This window comes from Carassius gibelio, chromosome B12 (genome assembly GCF_023724105.1).
Source record: "Carassius gibelio isolate Cgi1373 ecotype wild population from Czech Republic chromosome B12, carGib1.2-hapl.c, whole genome shotgun sequence".
Taxonomy (NCBI): Eukaryota; Metazoa; Chordata; class Actinopteri; order Cypriniformes; family Cyprinidae; genus Carassius; species Carassius gibelio.
In genome coordinates, this window is record NC_068407.1 from 10,265,242 (window position 1) to 10,282,045 (window position 16,804).

General features: G+C 37.2%; 1 protein-coding gene across 1 annotated transcript in view; it reads left to right on the plus strand.

Moving 5' to 3' along the window:
• LOC127969129 (bone morphogenetic protein receptor type-1A) overlaps positions 1 to 16,804 on the plus strand; it is a 41,328-nt gene that overhangs the window by 5,722 nt on the left and 18,802 nt on the right. The window contains exons 2-3 of the mRNA XM_052570841.1: positions 1,825 to 1,953; positions 14,516 to 14,739. Of these exons, the coding sequence (XP_052426801.1) occupies positions 14,664 to 14,739 (76 nt within the window). The 5' untranslated portion in view covers positions 1,825 to 1,953; positions 14,516 to 14,663. The remainder of the gene's footprint in view (positions 1 to 1,824; positions 1,954 to 14,515; positions 14,740 to 16,804) is intronic.

Genomic DNA, 16,804 nt, shown 5'->3' on the forward strand with positions numbered 1-16,804 from the left:
ATCCTGACAGAGAAATTCAGCTGTTGGCTTCCCACGGAGCTGAATCGTGACTGAGTGCTCTCTTCAAGCTTGTAAAATATCACAAACATTAAGGAATATCATAACCACAGTGTAAAAAGAATGAGTGGGTGCTTTGTAGCTCTTTGCTGGCACAGTTGAGCCCTCCCTCAAGGCATCTGTGTTCCCATCCTCAGCGCCTCAATGAACCACGCTAACCTTCTCATTTCATGGGCTTTAATTTCAATTAGCTATGGCTGATCGTTCGCTTTGATCACATTAGTCTCCCCTTCGAGCCCCAACTGCTTTATAAACACCCTCATGCTTTCCTGTTGGTTTTACTAAACCCTCGGGAATTAACAGCAATGATGGCATCTTCATATGATTGATTCCTACAGCTGTCCCTTATCTTTTAGCACATAGTTTCTCTCTCAGCACTCCAAGAAAAAACAATGTCACAAATCATTGGACATGTTTCCGGTCAAGAGTTTTGAAGTGGATATGTGCAAAAGCCACTTTAATTAAAAACGGCAAAGTTCGTAAAGCTATTAGCTAAATTGTCTTTTTTGATGAAGGCTATATTTATCCTGTGTGGATCTAAATGTCTCAAGCTTGGTGACACTCTGTCTGAGGAGTGTTTCTGCCCTGCGTCGGACACTAATCCACAAGAAGCCTCAGTTCAGTTTAATACTAGAAGAGCAGCGTTATGAGAATCTCATGTGAACTAATCAGTGTTACTTGTGAAAGTTTGACATGAACTTTCTTGACAATTTTCTTAATTGGTTTTTAATTTCCATTCAAGCTTCTGAGTATTTTGGTGTCAGTTTGTTGAGTTTGAAGTTCCCATATTTTAGCGTATCATGCTGTATCAAACCTTGCTTGCAAATATGGACTTCTAACAGAAGTCTAGACATGAAAGTGTAAACAAGAAAGGAATCTTAGGCTGCAATGAGTGAGCAGACAGAGAGTTTCCACTTTATTAGCAGTTTAAAGGTTGTTTTCAAAACTTTATCATCGACACACTATCTATCTCTCTACTTAAACCCTGCCACTCTACAAAATCTTGCATTTATTTTTGACTGAAACATCCACATCTCAATCCAATCAACAACTGATGCATAGAACCAAATCCCTGCCCTACATTTTTTATTTGATAATCCATTACACTTGAATGTTTGTCGTATTACAGAAGAAAAGATCTGTTACAGTTTTATCTTGACTTTAACTTTGACAACGTTCAAATAATTCTGAAGATGGAAAAACTTTCATTGGCTAAACTTTGATTTGGCAGCTGTTCAATTGTGACAGACTAAAAGTGCCCTAAAGCAGTGCATGACAAATCATAAATACTATTTTATTATTCTATGCATTTTATTACTCTATGCACTAAGAAGTCGCTGACGCTGACGTATTTCTCAAGCTTGATCCAACCTTTATAGATAGAATAATGAACAGGGGATCTGCTGTTTGTGATGCTACCAGATAATGATATTTCACTCTATGTGAGATCAGACGTTTAAATGCCTAATTTGGATGAATTTAAGAAAGTTAACTAAATGATATCCATCACTCTTGGATCTGAGTCTGACCTTAGTAATGAGGAATTTGTTAGTGATTTGAAGACAACAGCCTTCCTCCTTTATCCAGAAGAGGCATGGCAGTTTGTATTTGATTTCCAAAGTCAGAAATTCTGGTAAAGCTCCTTTGATATGGTATAATTGTTGTTTGCGGGTGCTTTATGGTGTTGTGGCTTCCTAATGACATTTTTCTTTAGTTTTTCAACAGATGGTTTAACTATCTCTTTCTCTGCTCCCCATTTCTTTTTAGGTACTACAAAGGTTTTTCACAGAAGTTTGTGGCTTTGCTCTGTGATCAGCTCCAGACAGAAGACTCTTAATGCTGATACCCAGAAGTCCCCTTCATCATCATGTGCTGCCACACTTGCTACCCTGTGAGGTAAGAACCTGATGCTTCCTCTTGAAGGCTCTTCTTTACTTTATTTCTCTTTCTCTGTGTTTTTTTGTGTTTTTATACTTTTTCTTTTGTAAATCAGGGTCTGTCGTATTTCCCAGATGCTTTTGTGAAATTAAACTGTTGGTAAATGTTTGGAGTGCTCTACTCTCTATTACCAGAGGGTCACCTCTTTTTCAAAGACTGACTCAATAGCCAACTTCGTTAGTTAATGCTCCTATTTTTCTTTACTTCCTCCACCTTTGGCTGTATTTTCATGGGGAGAGAAGAAGCATACGGCAACCTTGATTACGAAGCTCAGAGATTAACCCTTAACCCTGTGCCTGAGACAGAGACAGACCTACGCAATCAGCGAGTTTCCTGTCTCATAATTATTGGTGCTTGATTGGTCTGTCAGAGACCAGATTCCCTGCAGCCCACCTCCACCGTTCCATTCCACATTAATGACCCATGACATATGAGAACAGTGTTTACATGCAGAACTCCATACCGCCACTTTGAGGGGATCACCGTTGGGATATTCTCAGATACTTAAGGGCTTTACTTTTGATTAGACTGTACTGCAAGTTTAGATGTTGCTCAGAGGCATGGGTCAATCAGTGCGTGATGTAGTGAATCCTATGGACCTGGGATGTTTACATGGGGCGGTGGGATGGTTGGCTGGAGGGAGGGGCTGTTCCACTCAATTACAGCCACATGTTTGCAAAGGATGTGGAGCTGAACGAGGCTGTGTGATCTGCCAGGCCTTAAACAGGGCCTTTGCCTGTGGGCAGCTCTAAAGTTTTCCAGCGCGTTCCTCCAGCCTCTTCGTTACTGTGGTTTCTAGGCAAACACACTACCCTGTTGCAGTACAATTTTGCTTTCATAAACTGCACTCGGGCTGCCTGAGATTCTCATACAATTGCTCCAAATCTGTTCTTGTACACACTTGTACACACACTAACACACAGACCACACACATATAACTAAGTTATACTGAGATGGGGCATGGAATATTTCATATGTGCTGGCGTACATTTGCAAAAAGCAGAAGCAGGACAACTTTCAAACATGCACATGAAGCATAACAGAAAGTGACATTGTCAACTAACTCTGGTTTTTGTTTGTATTGACCACCTATTTTATGTGGTCTTCTGTTTTGACCTTTTTTGACATCTTTTTTGGGTAGGAGTGCCTGTAGTGCAACTGTTGCTAGACGAAGCAGAGCTGCACTTCTAGTTTTTGGATGTTGAACTGGCATGAATTCACATGGACTAAATGGTTTACATTTTAAAAAAGTCAAATTATTGTTTTGTTCCGACTAAAACTGAAGTTTTAAAGTGCAAATAAACACACTGATTGTTGGATCAAGGATCAAAGTGTCCAGATGTCACTCTTTGACTGAAGAACAAAGGTTTGTACTGTTCTTCCTGATGCTGTAATTAGATAAAAAGTCAGTGTCACGTTGTAAAATAACAGACATTCAGTAGTTCAAATGATTGGCATTTTTATAGAAAATTAAGAGAGGTTGATTGACCTATTGTCACAGTTCATCCAAAAATGGAAATTCTGTCATTTATTCATCCTCATGATGCTCCAAACATTTATGACTGTCTGTCTTTTCTGGGCATAAAAGAATATTCTGAAGGTTCCTTACATTGAAAGTCAATGTTGTTTTGGTAGTTTTATTGTATGACCAAAAACATCTGAATCAGTTTTACATCAGGTTTGGGATGACTTGAGGTGATTAAATGTTGACAGACTTTTCATTTTGAGTCTATGATCCATTTAGAGGCATGCAGCTTTCTTAAAAATGTGCCTTTTTAATTCTCATACTCTGGATTTATTTACATGTCCTTGCCCTGATCCGTCCAAGAACCCTTGGGCTTATGTTTCTATTTATACCAAACCCCCCTCTACAGGACAATAAGATCTAAAACCTTTTTATCATCCCACAGCCATGGAATTTGTGAGCAGGTAGTGGAAAATTCAACCCTTCTTTCCTTTCTGTCATGCCCTAATGCCTTTTGAGAGACTCAAACCTTGGCGCTTAGAACACAACCATCATCCCACAGTGATAATAAAACAGAACTCCAGTGCTGTCACAGTATGTCTCAATCATGTGGATAAGAAAAGGGTAAAAAATGGCATCATTTTAAACACCTTGCGGCAGATATCTTGATTTGTAAACTCATGCAGGAACAGATATTCTGGCAACACAAGCTCTGCAGAGTGTGAAAAGTATCTGTTTGATACAGAGCAACCTCCTGCCACAGCCATTAAGCGTCCTGCCTAGAGAACTGGAGACAACAGAGAGCCCTGCATGAAGTGCACTTTCATGCTTTGCTCCTCAGGGCAACGTCCTTCAACTCAAAACAATTTCCACTTAGTGTTTTTTGGGGAAGGGGTCAATGTCACATTCAGTTGCCAGCTGGATAACATGTGTTTCTATACACAGAGGAACTAGCCACTTAGTAATATGGATTTTGTTCTCCACATCCAAAAAGACGTTGGCTTGCACTGGTCCGCACTGAGGTCAGGATTTCACACTCTAGAGCCCCTTTCACACTGAGATTCCGGATAATACACAGGTAATGTGTCCCGGCATGTGTTCCCGGATCGTTAGATTTTGGTTCATTCACACTGCCAGTGATTTTCCGGAATCTGCTGGCGTTCATACTCAACCGTAAAGGTCCCTTAATGACAAGTGACATCAGGGCGTTACGTGTAATGTACGAGTCAAAAACGCTAGGCACAATAACTTTCACTTAAGCTGGTGAATGATCTCAGCTTCAGCATGGATAGTGAGGAACTACATGATCTCTGCTTCATTACAGTTTTCACATATTATTTTGTCGCAGACGTTCATCTGCCTTCAAAACACCCGGTAAAAGAGTCACACAATAACGTGCATCATCACTCACCACCCCCTTTACGGCACTGGTTATGGCTTTTGTTCACACAGAGCTCGTTCCAGGACGGAACCGGTAATGTTACTCGGTCCCCAACCCGGGATCGATCCCGGAATCAATATCGGGACGTGTTTGCATTCACACAGAAGGCACCAACATACAGTGTGAAAGGGGCTTAGGATGTGTAGACCAGGGAACTTGAATGCCTATCTCTGAGTAGAGAACACTACTTTCTGAATCAAATGTTGTAGACTGGAAAAATTAGCTGGAGAGAATTGAATCCTGAAGAGATGTCCAAAATAGTGGTGGGAGAAAAGCTTGATGCATCGATGCATCGCGATTCGTTATCTAACGATCCAGAATCGATTCTCAAAAATTCACAATCGATTCTGTGTTCAATTCAAATGCGAGCGCTGTCAAGACTCACGTGACCAAACAAAAAAGACGGTGATGGACGACCGTTCATATGCTGGTGAATTAGCTTCGTTTAAGATAAAATGGACAAACTACGACTTGCACCATCTCATTTAAAATCGGATGTGTGGCAACATTTTGGATTTTCTGAAGACACCGAAGGTGTCGTTGATAAAAGCCATACTGTGTGCAAAGTCTGTAGCGCCAAATTCAAATATTTTGGCAACACGACTAACATGAAGAAACATATTACGCGGTTCCACTTCCACTCTTCCAATCACGAACACTCCCGGTTACATTCAAAGGACCCTGGATCAAGTAGCAAAGCTTCCACCGAATTCTGAAAAGGCAAAACGAATTACCCGATCAGTGGCGGGTTTTATTGCCAAAGATCTGCGCCCGTACTCGGTTGTGGAAACCAAGGATTTCGCACGATGTTACAGGTACTTGAGCCACGATACACTTTGCCCTCACGTCGTTATTTTAGTGAGACGCCTGTCCCCGCACTCTACAGTGAGTGTAAAGATCACATCTTAGAATCCCTAATTTTCCCTGTCATACAAATTGAGAACTGTTTATTCTTAATGATTGTTCATTGCAATTGTATGGCTTACCATTCATTCAGAGTTTGTTAATCCTGAAAATAACTTTAATAAATTAAAAGTATTGAAAAAGAAATATTAATAATCATTTTAATTTGGCAATACTGTCAAACAGATATTCTAACTATATACAAAAAGCATAGTAACTCAAATTTTGGTTAAAATAAAAAATTTAGAGTATTTTTTGCACAGCAGGACAATTAATTAAGAATCGTTCTGGGAATCGGATCGCTCCTCCCAGAATCGGAATCGGATCGAATTGTTAAGTGCCTTAAGATTCCCACCTCTAGTCCAAAAGCTTGTGGCTGTTTCAGTTTCTTCTACACCGAAAGTATTTTGAGTTTGAAAAATATTATCTGTTATAAAAATGTTAAGATATCTTACAATAATGGTATTTCATAGGTTGTCCATAATTATTCATGAATACAATAGAATAAAATAGATGGTAGGTAGGGCATAATATGTCAATTTGGTGTTTTTCTCGATTGCTAAAGCACTATAACCAGGCTTTTGAACTAAAATTTCAAAACCATAATGCCATTTTTCAAAAAGCACACCCATTTTTCTGAACTATAAACACTATGTATATAGGAGTTTGGTGAATTGAGTAAGAAGTTATGGATTCATGTTTACTGTTTTGAGAATACTAGGCATAGTTTCAAGAAATGTGTTTAAGCCGTTGAGAAAAACTGTAATAACAGCTCTGTGTTATGTCAGCCATTTTGGCTTTTAAAAATAAAATACCAATATTGCAATACCATAAGAAGTGTACATAACAAAAATAGTTGGTCGTGGTCACATGACTGGGCCAAAGAATTTACTGTAGGTACAGATACACTACTGTTCAGGCAGTTCAGACTCTCTCTCTCTCTCTCTCTCTCTCTCTCTCTCATGCATGGGGAAACCATAATATTACGTTTAAAAAAAAACAGCATTTTTTTTGTTTGTTTTTAATCTTTTGTAACATTATAAATGTCGTTACTGTCACTTTTGATCCGTTTTATCTTTTGATAAATTTTATGTGTCCTCTGTGAATAAAAGTATGATTTTTTTTTTTAATCTTACTAACCACCATACCTTTGAATGATAGTCTAATAGGGATGCACCTAAATGGAAATTATTGGCCGAAGCCGAACAAAATGAAACACTTTTTCACATTTTCCCCCCATGTAGGCCTATGCTGCTATTTTTTTTTTTCCACCATTGCATTAATTAAATTACCATAATGTGCTTTTTGCTGTTTTGTCCTTCTTTTCAAATAAATAATTTATTACAAAACAACAATTTAAAAATATTTACTTTACACTGAACTTTTTTTTTTACATTCTAGCAGACATATTAATTTTAAGTTAAATTGTGCTTTGTTGGTAAGTTAGTAAAATAATATTATTTGGCCATTTTTGAGACTTGAATCAGGCTTGTATTTTTACTGTAAAATTATATCGTAATTATTGTAATCATTATTATTGTCTTACTGTTTTATTTTACAGAACAACAGTAAAATTACAATATTAATGTTGATGGAGTTATTGCTTTTTCTCTGCTTTTATTTTGGCAGAAACCCATAGGAAGAGCTCAGTGCTTTTTTTTTTTTTTGTTGGCATTCAGATTTATAAATGAATCTCATTATGAATTTGTGAAGATGTTTGTCACGCTTAACACATTGTCACATGCCTTTAAAAAATAAATAAAAGTCTTACTGACGAGTAACAAGTTCAGCGCAGATTTTACTCGCACTTAAGACTTTGAACTCTGGTGCTGAGAGCTCTGTCAGAATAAATGCAATTCTTGCGTGCTTTAGAAAATCTAAAATTCTGTATTTTATTTACTAATCGTTTGAGGTAATTTCACGAATTCAATCATCACAGTAACCTAACCACGAGTATCAGCCACCTCTTCTTTTTATCAGAGATGTGATACAGCACATTCTCTTGCTGTCGGTGCTTCGAGCTTGTAATGATTTCTGCGTATAGTTTAAATACTTTCACACTGCCGACATGTTTGCTGCATTAGTGTGTGTCTTTTTAATTGCGTTAAGTCATGTTCGGTACATATTATTCAGCTTTTTCGCTTATTCTGCCGAACTCTGAAAGATATATTTTTTTGTTATTTTAGACCCTATAGTCTAAAATATAATGCGAGACAGTGCATTTCTGTCCAATTTCCAGCAGAGCTGATCTTTGATTGTTGAACTGAGCATGGACCTTCTGTTGTGTTGTCCAGAATCGAACCTCCCAACCATATGTCTCAGTGACGTGAAGCCCTCTCTGGAGAGTGAGGCTACATTTGACCGTGGAATGTGCTGGAGCGTGTGCATCTGCTTAAACAAAGCCTTATTTTCAGTTCAATGTTGTAATTACAGACTAGAATGAATCTAGCCGTCTTGTGAACCCACAGCAGCCTCTACACAAGTTTCCCAGGATCTGCTCAGGGCTTGTCAGTCCAAGCACAGTGTTTACAGCAGTAAATCTTAGCCAGCATTAACACATCTCTCAGACATATTTACTTACTTTTAGAAAAGTGTGTGTCTTCTGTGTGAGGAAATCTTATGTTTGTGATGCTGGATTGTGTTGTAATGGGCCGATAGCATTAACAGGGTCTTATGGGTATTGAACTAAGACTAGATAGAGGGACTTGGTCAGTCTTAGCACTGCTTGTCGTCTGCTACTCCTCTAGACATTTGGATTGATGGGAATTGGACTTCCTGTCTTTTTCCATATAAAGAGAAAAAGTGGTTTGTGATCCAATTTAATATGTCTATTGAAAAAGAAAACCCAGTGAATCAATGCATTCACTATTTCAGTAAGTAGCAGCAGGGTTATTCTACTTTAAAACTTAGATTACAAAACTGTAATAAAAATAATAAATATAACTTCGTATTGTGCTGAATCAATCCTGCTGCCCATTGGGATACATAACACAGTGTGATGATCAAGGTTAGACAATCATAGTTATATTTGTATGCAATATTTGAGAAATGCTGTTGAAAGTGGATCTGGCCGAGCACCAAAACACACTTGTAGCCAATCACCAGTAAGGGGTGTGTCCAGCAGTGATGGGGGAGGTGCCAGTGTTGAATAGCCTGTTCAATAATTTCAAATATCAAAAGCATTTCTCAGAAATCTCTTACTGTACCTTTAATAATAATAATAATCATGATAATAATAATTCCTTACATTATCCTTACAATAATTCTTTAATTATCAATATCATGTTAGTAAACCAATCTATTTGACCTATACCAAAATCTGCATTATGCCTTTAAATTGTACATGCAATAATTATAATAATCGGATAAAAAGTTTATCATAAGTTATGATCTGTCCATAAAACATGGGCAGTGTATAGACAGTTTACTACTGATACCAAAGTAAGTAGAAACAAAACTATACAAAATACAATTATATGATGTTACAAAGGAATTTCCAAAAAATGTCCTTATTCGGTTTTTCATAAAAAATTACTTAATAGTTTCTACTTCCAAAATATACGTTTATTTTACAGTTCATATTGTACATGGTAAGGTTTTAAAGTTGACTTACAAAATTGTAAGTAATTCTCTGTTTGTTTGTTTTGTTTTGTTTTGGTTTGTTTTTTGGGTGGGGGTAATTTTGCTGTTACTATAAAACTTGAAAAATACTAACAATAGAGAGAGTCTGTGTGTACAGACTTCTGACTGATAGTGAATGTCAACCACTGACATGAATTTAGTTTGTTTTATTTCATCCAGAGTCTTACTAAATAGAGGTAAATAGAGCACAGAAGAACCCAAGGTACTTTACTACGTGGGTGATGAGCAGGATGACTATGCAACACCATCATCAGTGTGTTCTTGAACCCACGACTCTCTGTTTGCCAAAAACCTCCGCCCTCATTTCCTTCCTTTCAACTTTCTGCACTTTCCACTCGATTTCTCTTTTGTAGACGTTTACACAGAAAGATTCGTTTTTACCCTCCTGGTATCAAATCAGATACCATCAGTCTTACTAAATTCACATCTTATTTCCCAATAACCCCCTTTTATATTTCCATTAGAGTGTTGTGTGTCTCTTGCGGGTTGTTCAGACATCCGATAAGCCGCAGATACAAACCAAAGATGGGCTGTAGATGTGAGAGAGGAAGCGACAGCGGGCTGTGAGAGGGCTGTGCTGGTAGCAGAGCGTGACTGAGATGTTGGAAGAGCTGCGGCCAGCAGGGAATGATAGATAGATAGAGGAGGGAAGAGAGGCGGGAGGAGGACCGTAGAGAAGTGCAGCAGGAGGTTTGGAAGGGGAGTGCTCTGCAGGAACGTTTCAGTATTCTTATGGTAATCCAGCCTTGGATGAGCCTCAGAAGCAGCCAAGCAAACAATGAGAGTGGAGCCAGGAAGTCTGCTCTCCCTGCTGGCCGTCGTGACTTGAGAGGCAGGCGAGGCGCTGGGCTGCTTGCAAGGAGGGGCCCCCAGGAGGGGCCGGCGAAACGCATGCCAGCACACATATCCACATACCACATTCACTCAATCTACGAGTTAGAGAACATGGTCGGCGCTGGTGAAAAGCATGTTTGTGTTTGTTTGCATGTTTTGTGGTGAGCTGGAATTGTTTTTCTGTAGACTCTTTAGAAATGATAGATACATTTCATTACATTCATCATTTTGAAGCACTTGTTTTTGGTGATGTTCTTTTAAGAGATTCTGATAACAAATACCATATTGGTTATCTGCAGATAATATAGTTTTTTTTTTTATCTGAGTAAGTTGATATCGCATATCAATTTGTGCATGCTTTATTCATCTTTTTTTTCAGTTTATGGCATCATCTAACACTCCTTTAATAGTTAATGTTAAATTGAGTTTAATCATTTAATAAAGTTAGCTTAAAAATACATTAGTATATAAACCTTTTACCTTGTGCAGATAACCACAGTAATAATACAGATGGCCATGGAAATCCACTCTTAATAAAAGTGAAATTAAGTTATGATTATTATGTTATAATAGTTATTATGTGATAATGATAATAAGAGTTAAATAAATATAAAATAAAAATATGTCTTTAAAATGTAGCATGAATTAGCATATTAAGTTAATCTTAATGAAGTTAGATAAGAATAAATAAATTAGTCTTTAAAAATATTAACAGATTTAGGTCATCTAAGATAATAATCTCTTTTTTTTTTATCAAGTACCTTAGTAGCATCAACAAAAATGACATTATCCAATGCATTATGAAACTAATTGGAAATATAACTGATAATGATCACTGTTCCTGGACCAGTAAAAGTGATGCCCTGCCACTAAACCCCGTAACTCCATTTGCTCCTCAAACTGTCAGTCAAACCTCATTATTCCTCCCGCCTCTGTCATGAATGAATTGTGGCGTGCAGTTTGGAGCATCTCCGCTTGTTGCAGTCTGAAGGTAAATAAAAGAACTGTTGATTGAATAAGTACAGCATTTCCTTTACTCGAGAAACACTATATTTATGAAGGGTAATGTTTTTTGTATTTGAGGAGCAGAGAAATGTGTCTTAGCATTTGTTATGAAGTCACAGTCAAATAGCCTGTGCAAATTGTGCTGAATCTTTTATAATATGATACTTTGGCCGAATAACAGAAAAAAACTGAGCACCCACATAGTGCCAGTATATGTCGTATAAACTGTATAACCTGCAAGTTCATGAGAATGTAAATGCGATGTAGCGTTAATGACAGGGAAAAACATTCGCTGGTCAAAAACTTTAAATTTAAATTTGATTTTGATGAAATGTTAATAATATAGTGACACATGCAATGATGCAAATAAACATAGCTTAAGTTATTTGTAGGCCCATACATCTATATGGTAACGCTATACAAGATTTAATTAATGTTAGCCAATGTATAAACGAACAAGCATATAATGAACAGTATTTATTAATCTTTTTTAATGTTAATGAAAATACAGTCATTCATTTGTAGTTCATAGTGCATTAACTAATGTTAACAAACACAACTTTTGATTTTAATAATGCATTAGGAAATGTTGAAATGAAGATTAATATATGCTGCAGAAGTATTGTTCATTCTTAGTTTATCAACACTTGTTAACTAATGTTAACTAATGAACCTTACTGTGAAGTGTTACCATTTATATAAATGTATCTGTATACAATAAAGCCATAATACCATAATATAATTTCCAGGCTGACAGCAAAAATTAACTTTGCCTGTGTACACAATATGAGGTAAATCTGTCCCTGTACATTACAGTTGTTGAATAAAACAACTAAACTGAACTATTATGCCTGTCTATCTGCTTTTTTTATTGATCACTGAGAGATCATTGACTTATGATGTTGGTTCAATATAATTCAATATATTTTTTATAGCTTAGATGTAGTAAACAACTTCTGCCATGTTGCTGTAGCTCAGCTTGCTACATTTTACAGGGCTGAAGCTTTAGTGTAGTGAAGCTTCAATTAATGAAGAGTAACTGTTAGCTTAGCTCACTACATTTTCCAAGTATGTTCATATATTTTCACATTGTGATGCATACATTCACTTACAATATTTAAAAACGATTGAGTTTAGGTTTTAGTGTTTTATTTGTAATTTATTTATAGGATCATGATATTAAAAAAATTCACAAGTCATAACATGAAAACAATTATTGTTTGATTTTAATATTAGTGCATCCATAATTCTGAATAGGTGTTCTTTGGTGTTGGGCAGTGGTTTTGTGTGTTTGTTTGTTTTTTTTTTTTGAGTGTGTGTGCATCGATCAAGGCCACAGACTTGACAGGATATCTCGGGTGATCCCTTTAGCTGTTCATCTCACCTGCCTTTCCAAAACATTTCTGAAATGGGATGTTTGGCGTCTTGCGGTTATGCTATTCTATGAAATGGACATAGCTGGAAAAACCAAAGATATTCAAAGGCGCTCTCAAAGCAGCATTATCTTTGGGGAAAGGAGTGACACAGCTGGCTCTGTTCTTCCTCAGGTTTCTGTCTGCAGAGTGACTTCCCCTTTCAAGCATTATATGATTGAAGACTGTGGGAATGCCTTCCCAGAAACCACATGCCATGCCTCAGTGATTTGTTATAAGGTGTGTTCATTCTATATGGTGGCTACAGTTGCTTTACCTTTCCCCCATCTCTCTGGTCTTTCATCCATTCAAAGCAAATAAATGAGGAGCTTTCCTCTGAAAGAGTGCTCAGTGAGACTATAAATTATGCCATTTAGCACAGCTCTATGGCATCTTTGCCTTATGATTTAATGGTGGTCCATATGCTGCAGAGATTTGCTTTGTGCCAGTTTTCGAACTGTTATGTTATTGATATTAAGCTGTGTGTTTTGTGTGTTGTGACTGTGTTGGGATAATCTTGTTCACAGATCTAAGTGTAAGTGTCAGGGACTCATGATTGTTCTTTCTCTGTCAGCACACTTCCTGTCCTTAGGCCATGAAGCTTTCCACACTGACTAGTCGCGGCCTGCTTTTACCAGTCTTCCATCTTTATCTCTCCTAAGGCATGTTTAAACCAACAGTGAATTGTTCATTCATAATTTTTTACAGGCTTTAATGCAAGATCCCTGTCATGTGACTATATGGATGCTTTATACACTTCTTATGCATCTAATCTTGTTGTTAGTAGTAGTAGTGTGTTGTCTTTATCACAGTTATTTATTAATTAACTGAATATAATGATACATTTAACTGAGCTCAGAAAAGCAGTGTAAATCTTTATTAATATTTAGTAGTGGTGTAATATTTAATGTATAATAACATTAATTGTAGTAGTGGTAGTAATATTTATAATCATAATAATAATAAAAACGTAATTGTACTGTCTGTGAAAGTTGCACACTAGTTTATTTTCTTTACCAGGGATGGGATAAGTTGTTGAAACCTGTTGCTGGTCACATCTCTCCGTCCCTTGCCCTGAGATCCTGTGTGAAGAGTGACCCAGTCTGTTTTAAGGGGTCCCTGCAAGCCAGAGGAGCCCCGCCTTTTGTTTCCCCATTACCCAGGAGTCAGGGAAGTGTGAAAAGTAGGGCGCAGGTCGGGGCTCTTTGTCCCCCTTGGCCAAATGAAAAGTGACAGACACCGGCCCCCTCTCTGTGCCTGTTAATTCAGGCCCCCAGTCCCGCATAACCTCCGGGAGCCACTAATTGCATTGAGACAAGAAGGACCTACGAGAGAGAAGACACATTATGTTATTAACGCTGGACAGAGCCCAACACCAGCCATTTTGAATGGGACACTACTTAAAGGGATAGTTCACCCCCCAAAAATAAAAACTCTGCCATCAAGTCCTTACAAACTTGTGTGACTTTCATTATTCTGCAGAACAGAAAAAAATGTATTTCATTAACCATATGGTTTTGGTGACCATTGAGCTCCGTTGTATGAAGGGGAAAAAAAGGTTTGGAACAACATGAGATTTTTGGGTAGAATATCCCTTTAACCAACCTTCCAGTCTCGAGAGCCGCCATCTCACAGCTCTCTCATCTCTGGTCTGTTACGGGGTCAGGGGTCAAGTCACAGCATGAAGATGGAAGTGCAAAGGAATTTGAATACCCCTCCAGTTTTCTCTGTCAAGCTTGCTTTCTGGCTCTCAGGAGGGAAACATGTTACAATGATGGTTCTGAAACGTTAATGAGTGTTCCTCTCTCTTCATTACAGGGTCTTTAACAAGAGGAGGCTGTAAAGAGGCCTTGAAGTTGTCTTCACGCTCACATTCTCTTCCTCAGTCTACTCACCTACACAGCTTATTGGCCGCTTTGTTTGTCTCAAAACCAAGTCAGCTAAATAGTTTCGGATCTCAGCTAACATGATGAAAAGCACTTCCATGGTCATCGTCATTGGCGTTTTGGGAGCTACCTTCCTTCTCTCATCGTCGGGTGAAGGTAAGTCAGTTTAATTCTAATAAAGTGTCTACACTTGACCATTGCTTTCTTCTCAGCGGACCAAGCAGATGCTTGGCAGTAGCCACAAAGTGTCTGTGTTGAATCACAAACCCCTAAAGCAAACAAAAATGTGTTTTTTGTTTGGTTTTGTTTGAGTGAGGGAAGAAGGCGAAAACTGGAGATGACTGAAATGGTCATCTGTTTTGTTTCATCTGGATGCACAATAGAAATGCAGCAGCAATTTATAATACAAAGCAGACTTGAGGCAGCAGAATTGATTTTGCCGTATTTGGATGATCCCCAGTGTTTGCAGAAGCCTGTTTTAATGGATGGTGGCCTTTAAAAACATAGCACGGTAATGGCCTCGCTTTTTATTCTCATCAGGCCCTGAAAGCTCAGAATCTGTCTCTTCACATTTGCAATGCATTAGCAAACAAACACTATCTGCCAGGATATTCATCTGAATTTAATTTCATTATTTAATTTTATTGATTTGATGGCCTTCTGATCTTCTCTCATATGGGTCGGCAGTAACTGAGACTTTGCCTCCATTTCAGGTAAAAGCAAACATGAGGAATTGCACACTTTTGTTTCTCTCAAATGACTCACTACATCAGAATGTTTCCATCTGCATTAGAGACTGTTTTGCTGCATTCACATCTGGTCTTTAGGTATTCATTCACTCAGCAGTGATTGTCTTTGGGGAATACATGTCTTAGGACTGAGGTGTGAAGAGGCCGTTTGGGTCACATTTGGCTACGTGGAGAAACAATGGTTTGGTTGATTGGTTTGAAATGGTGTTCATATGTTAAGGAGAGGAATAAGGGAAGAGTGTGTCAGTGGGCAAGATTGTAGATATGTGTATTTCAGGTAAATGCTGTTTTTCCTCCCAAGTTTTACACTAGTATTTTAATGAAGGCAGGGTTAGGGTTACAGTGTTAACATTGATAAAGCACAGAAAACTCGCTATTGTCTATTTCTCACATTAGTTGATGTTAGGTTGAGGAAATATGTAAAATGCATTTAGAAATGATAAATTTAGGTGATTAATTTAATTTCTCTATATCTATCTATCTATCTATCTATCTATATAGTATCTAGTCTATATATATATATATATATATATATATATATATATATATATATATATATATATATATATATATATATATATATATACACACACAAATAAAGAAGTAAAGTATTCTTGTGAATAAATCTGAATAAAACAGAATTTTCTTCAGTCTTCAGTGTTTCAAGATGCTTCAAATTTGGTGCTCACAAAGCATTTCTTATTACTAATGTTGAAAATAGTTGTGCTGCTTAATATTTATAATGACTCTTTGATGAATATAACGTTAAAAGAATATTAATATGATCGAATAAATAAAATATTTGAAATAGTTTTTTTGAAAAAAATATGTTCTGAAATTTTAAACATCTTTACTGTAACTTTTTGATCAATTTGATGCATACTTTCAGAGATATAATATCAATTTATAAAAAAAAAAACTAACATTAACAGCATCTCATGCTTATCGATAGCTGAAAGCGTAAACAAAAATATTAATATAGCTAAAATATTCTATTAAAAATAAATAATAAAAAAAAAACGTGTCGGGGATGTATAGAACTTTGTCACTTAGGGTGCAGTTCAGTTAAGAACTGTGCCGTGTCCTGTGGAGATTTTTGGGCACAGATTTCATGTGAGCCTAGCTATGAGTCAAAGTATACTTTGTTACATAATATTTTGTTATACAGTCAACAAGTTGTCCAGGCTACAAAACATCACTCAGCAGTTTTGCCGTGGTCCACCCTTCTGTCGTAAAAACAATAGATTCATTGTTTACGTTTAAAAGCTGCCCACTGATGTCATGAGGCCTTATTATCTGTTTCTGTTTAGTTCTTTGAAGTTTATTTTTCTAAGTGCCTCTCTATTTTAGGCAATGATATCTTGGAGTCATAAACGCTGTCTATTCTTGGCAACAGAGAAGCCTTGGGAGAGAGAGTTTTCCTCCCATCAAGAACTAGAGACTCTCCAGAGTCTGTTAGAAGAAGAAAAAAA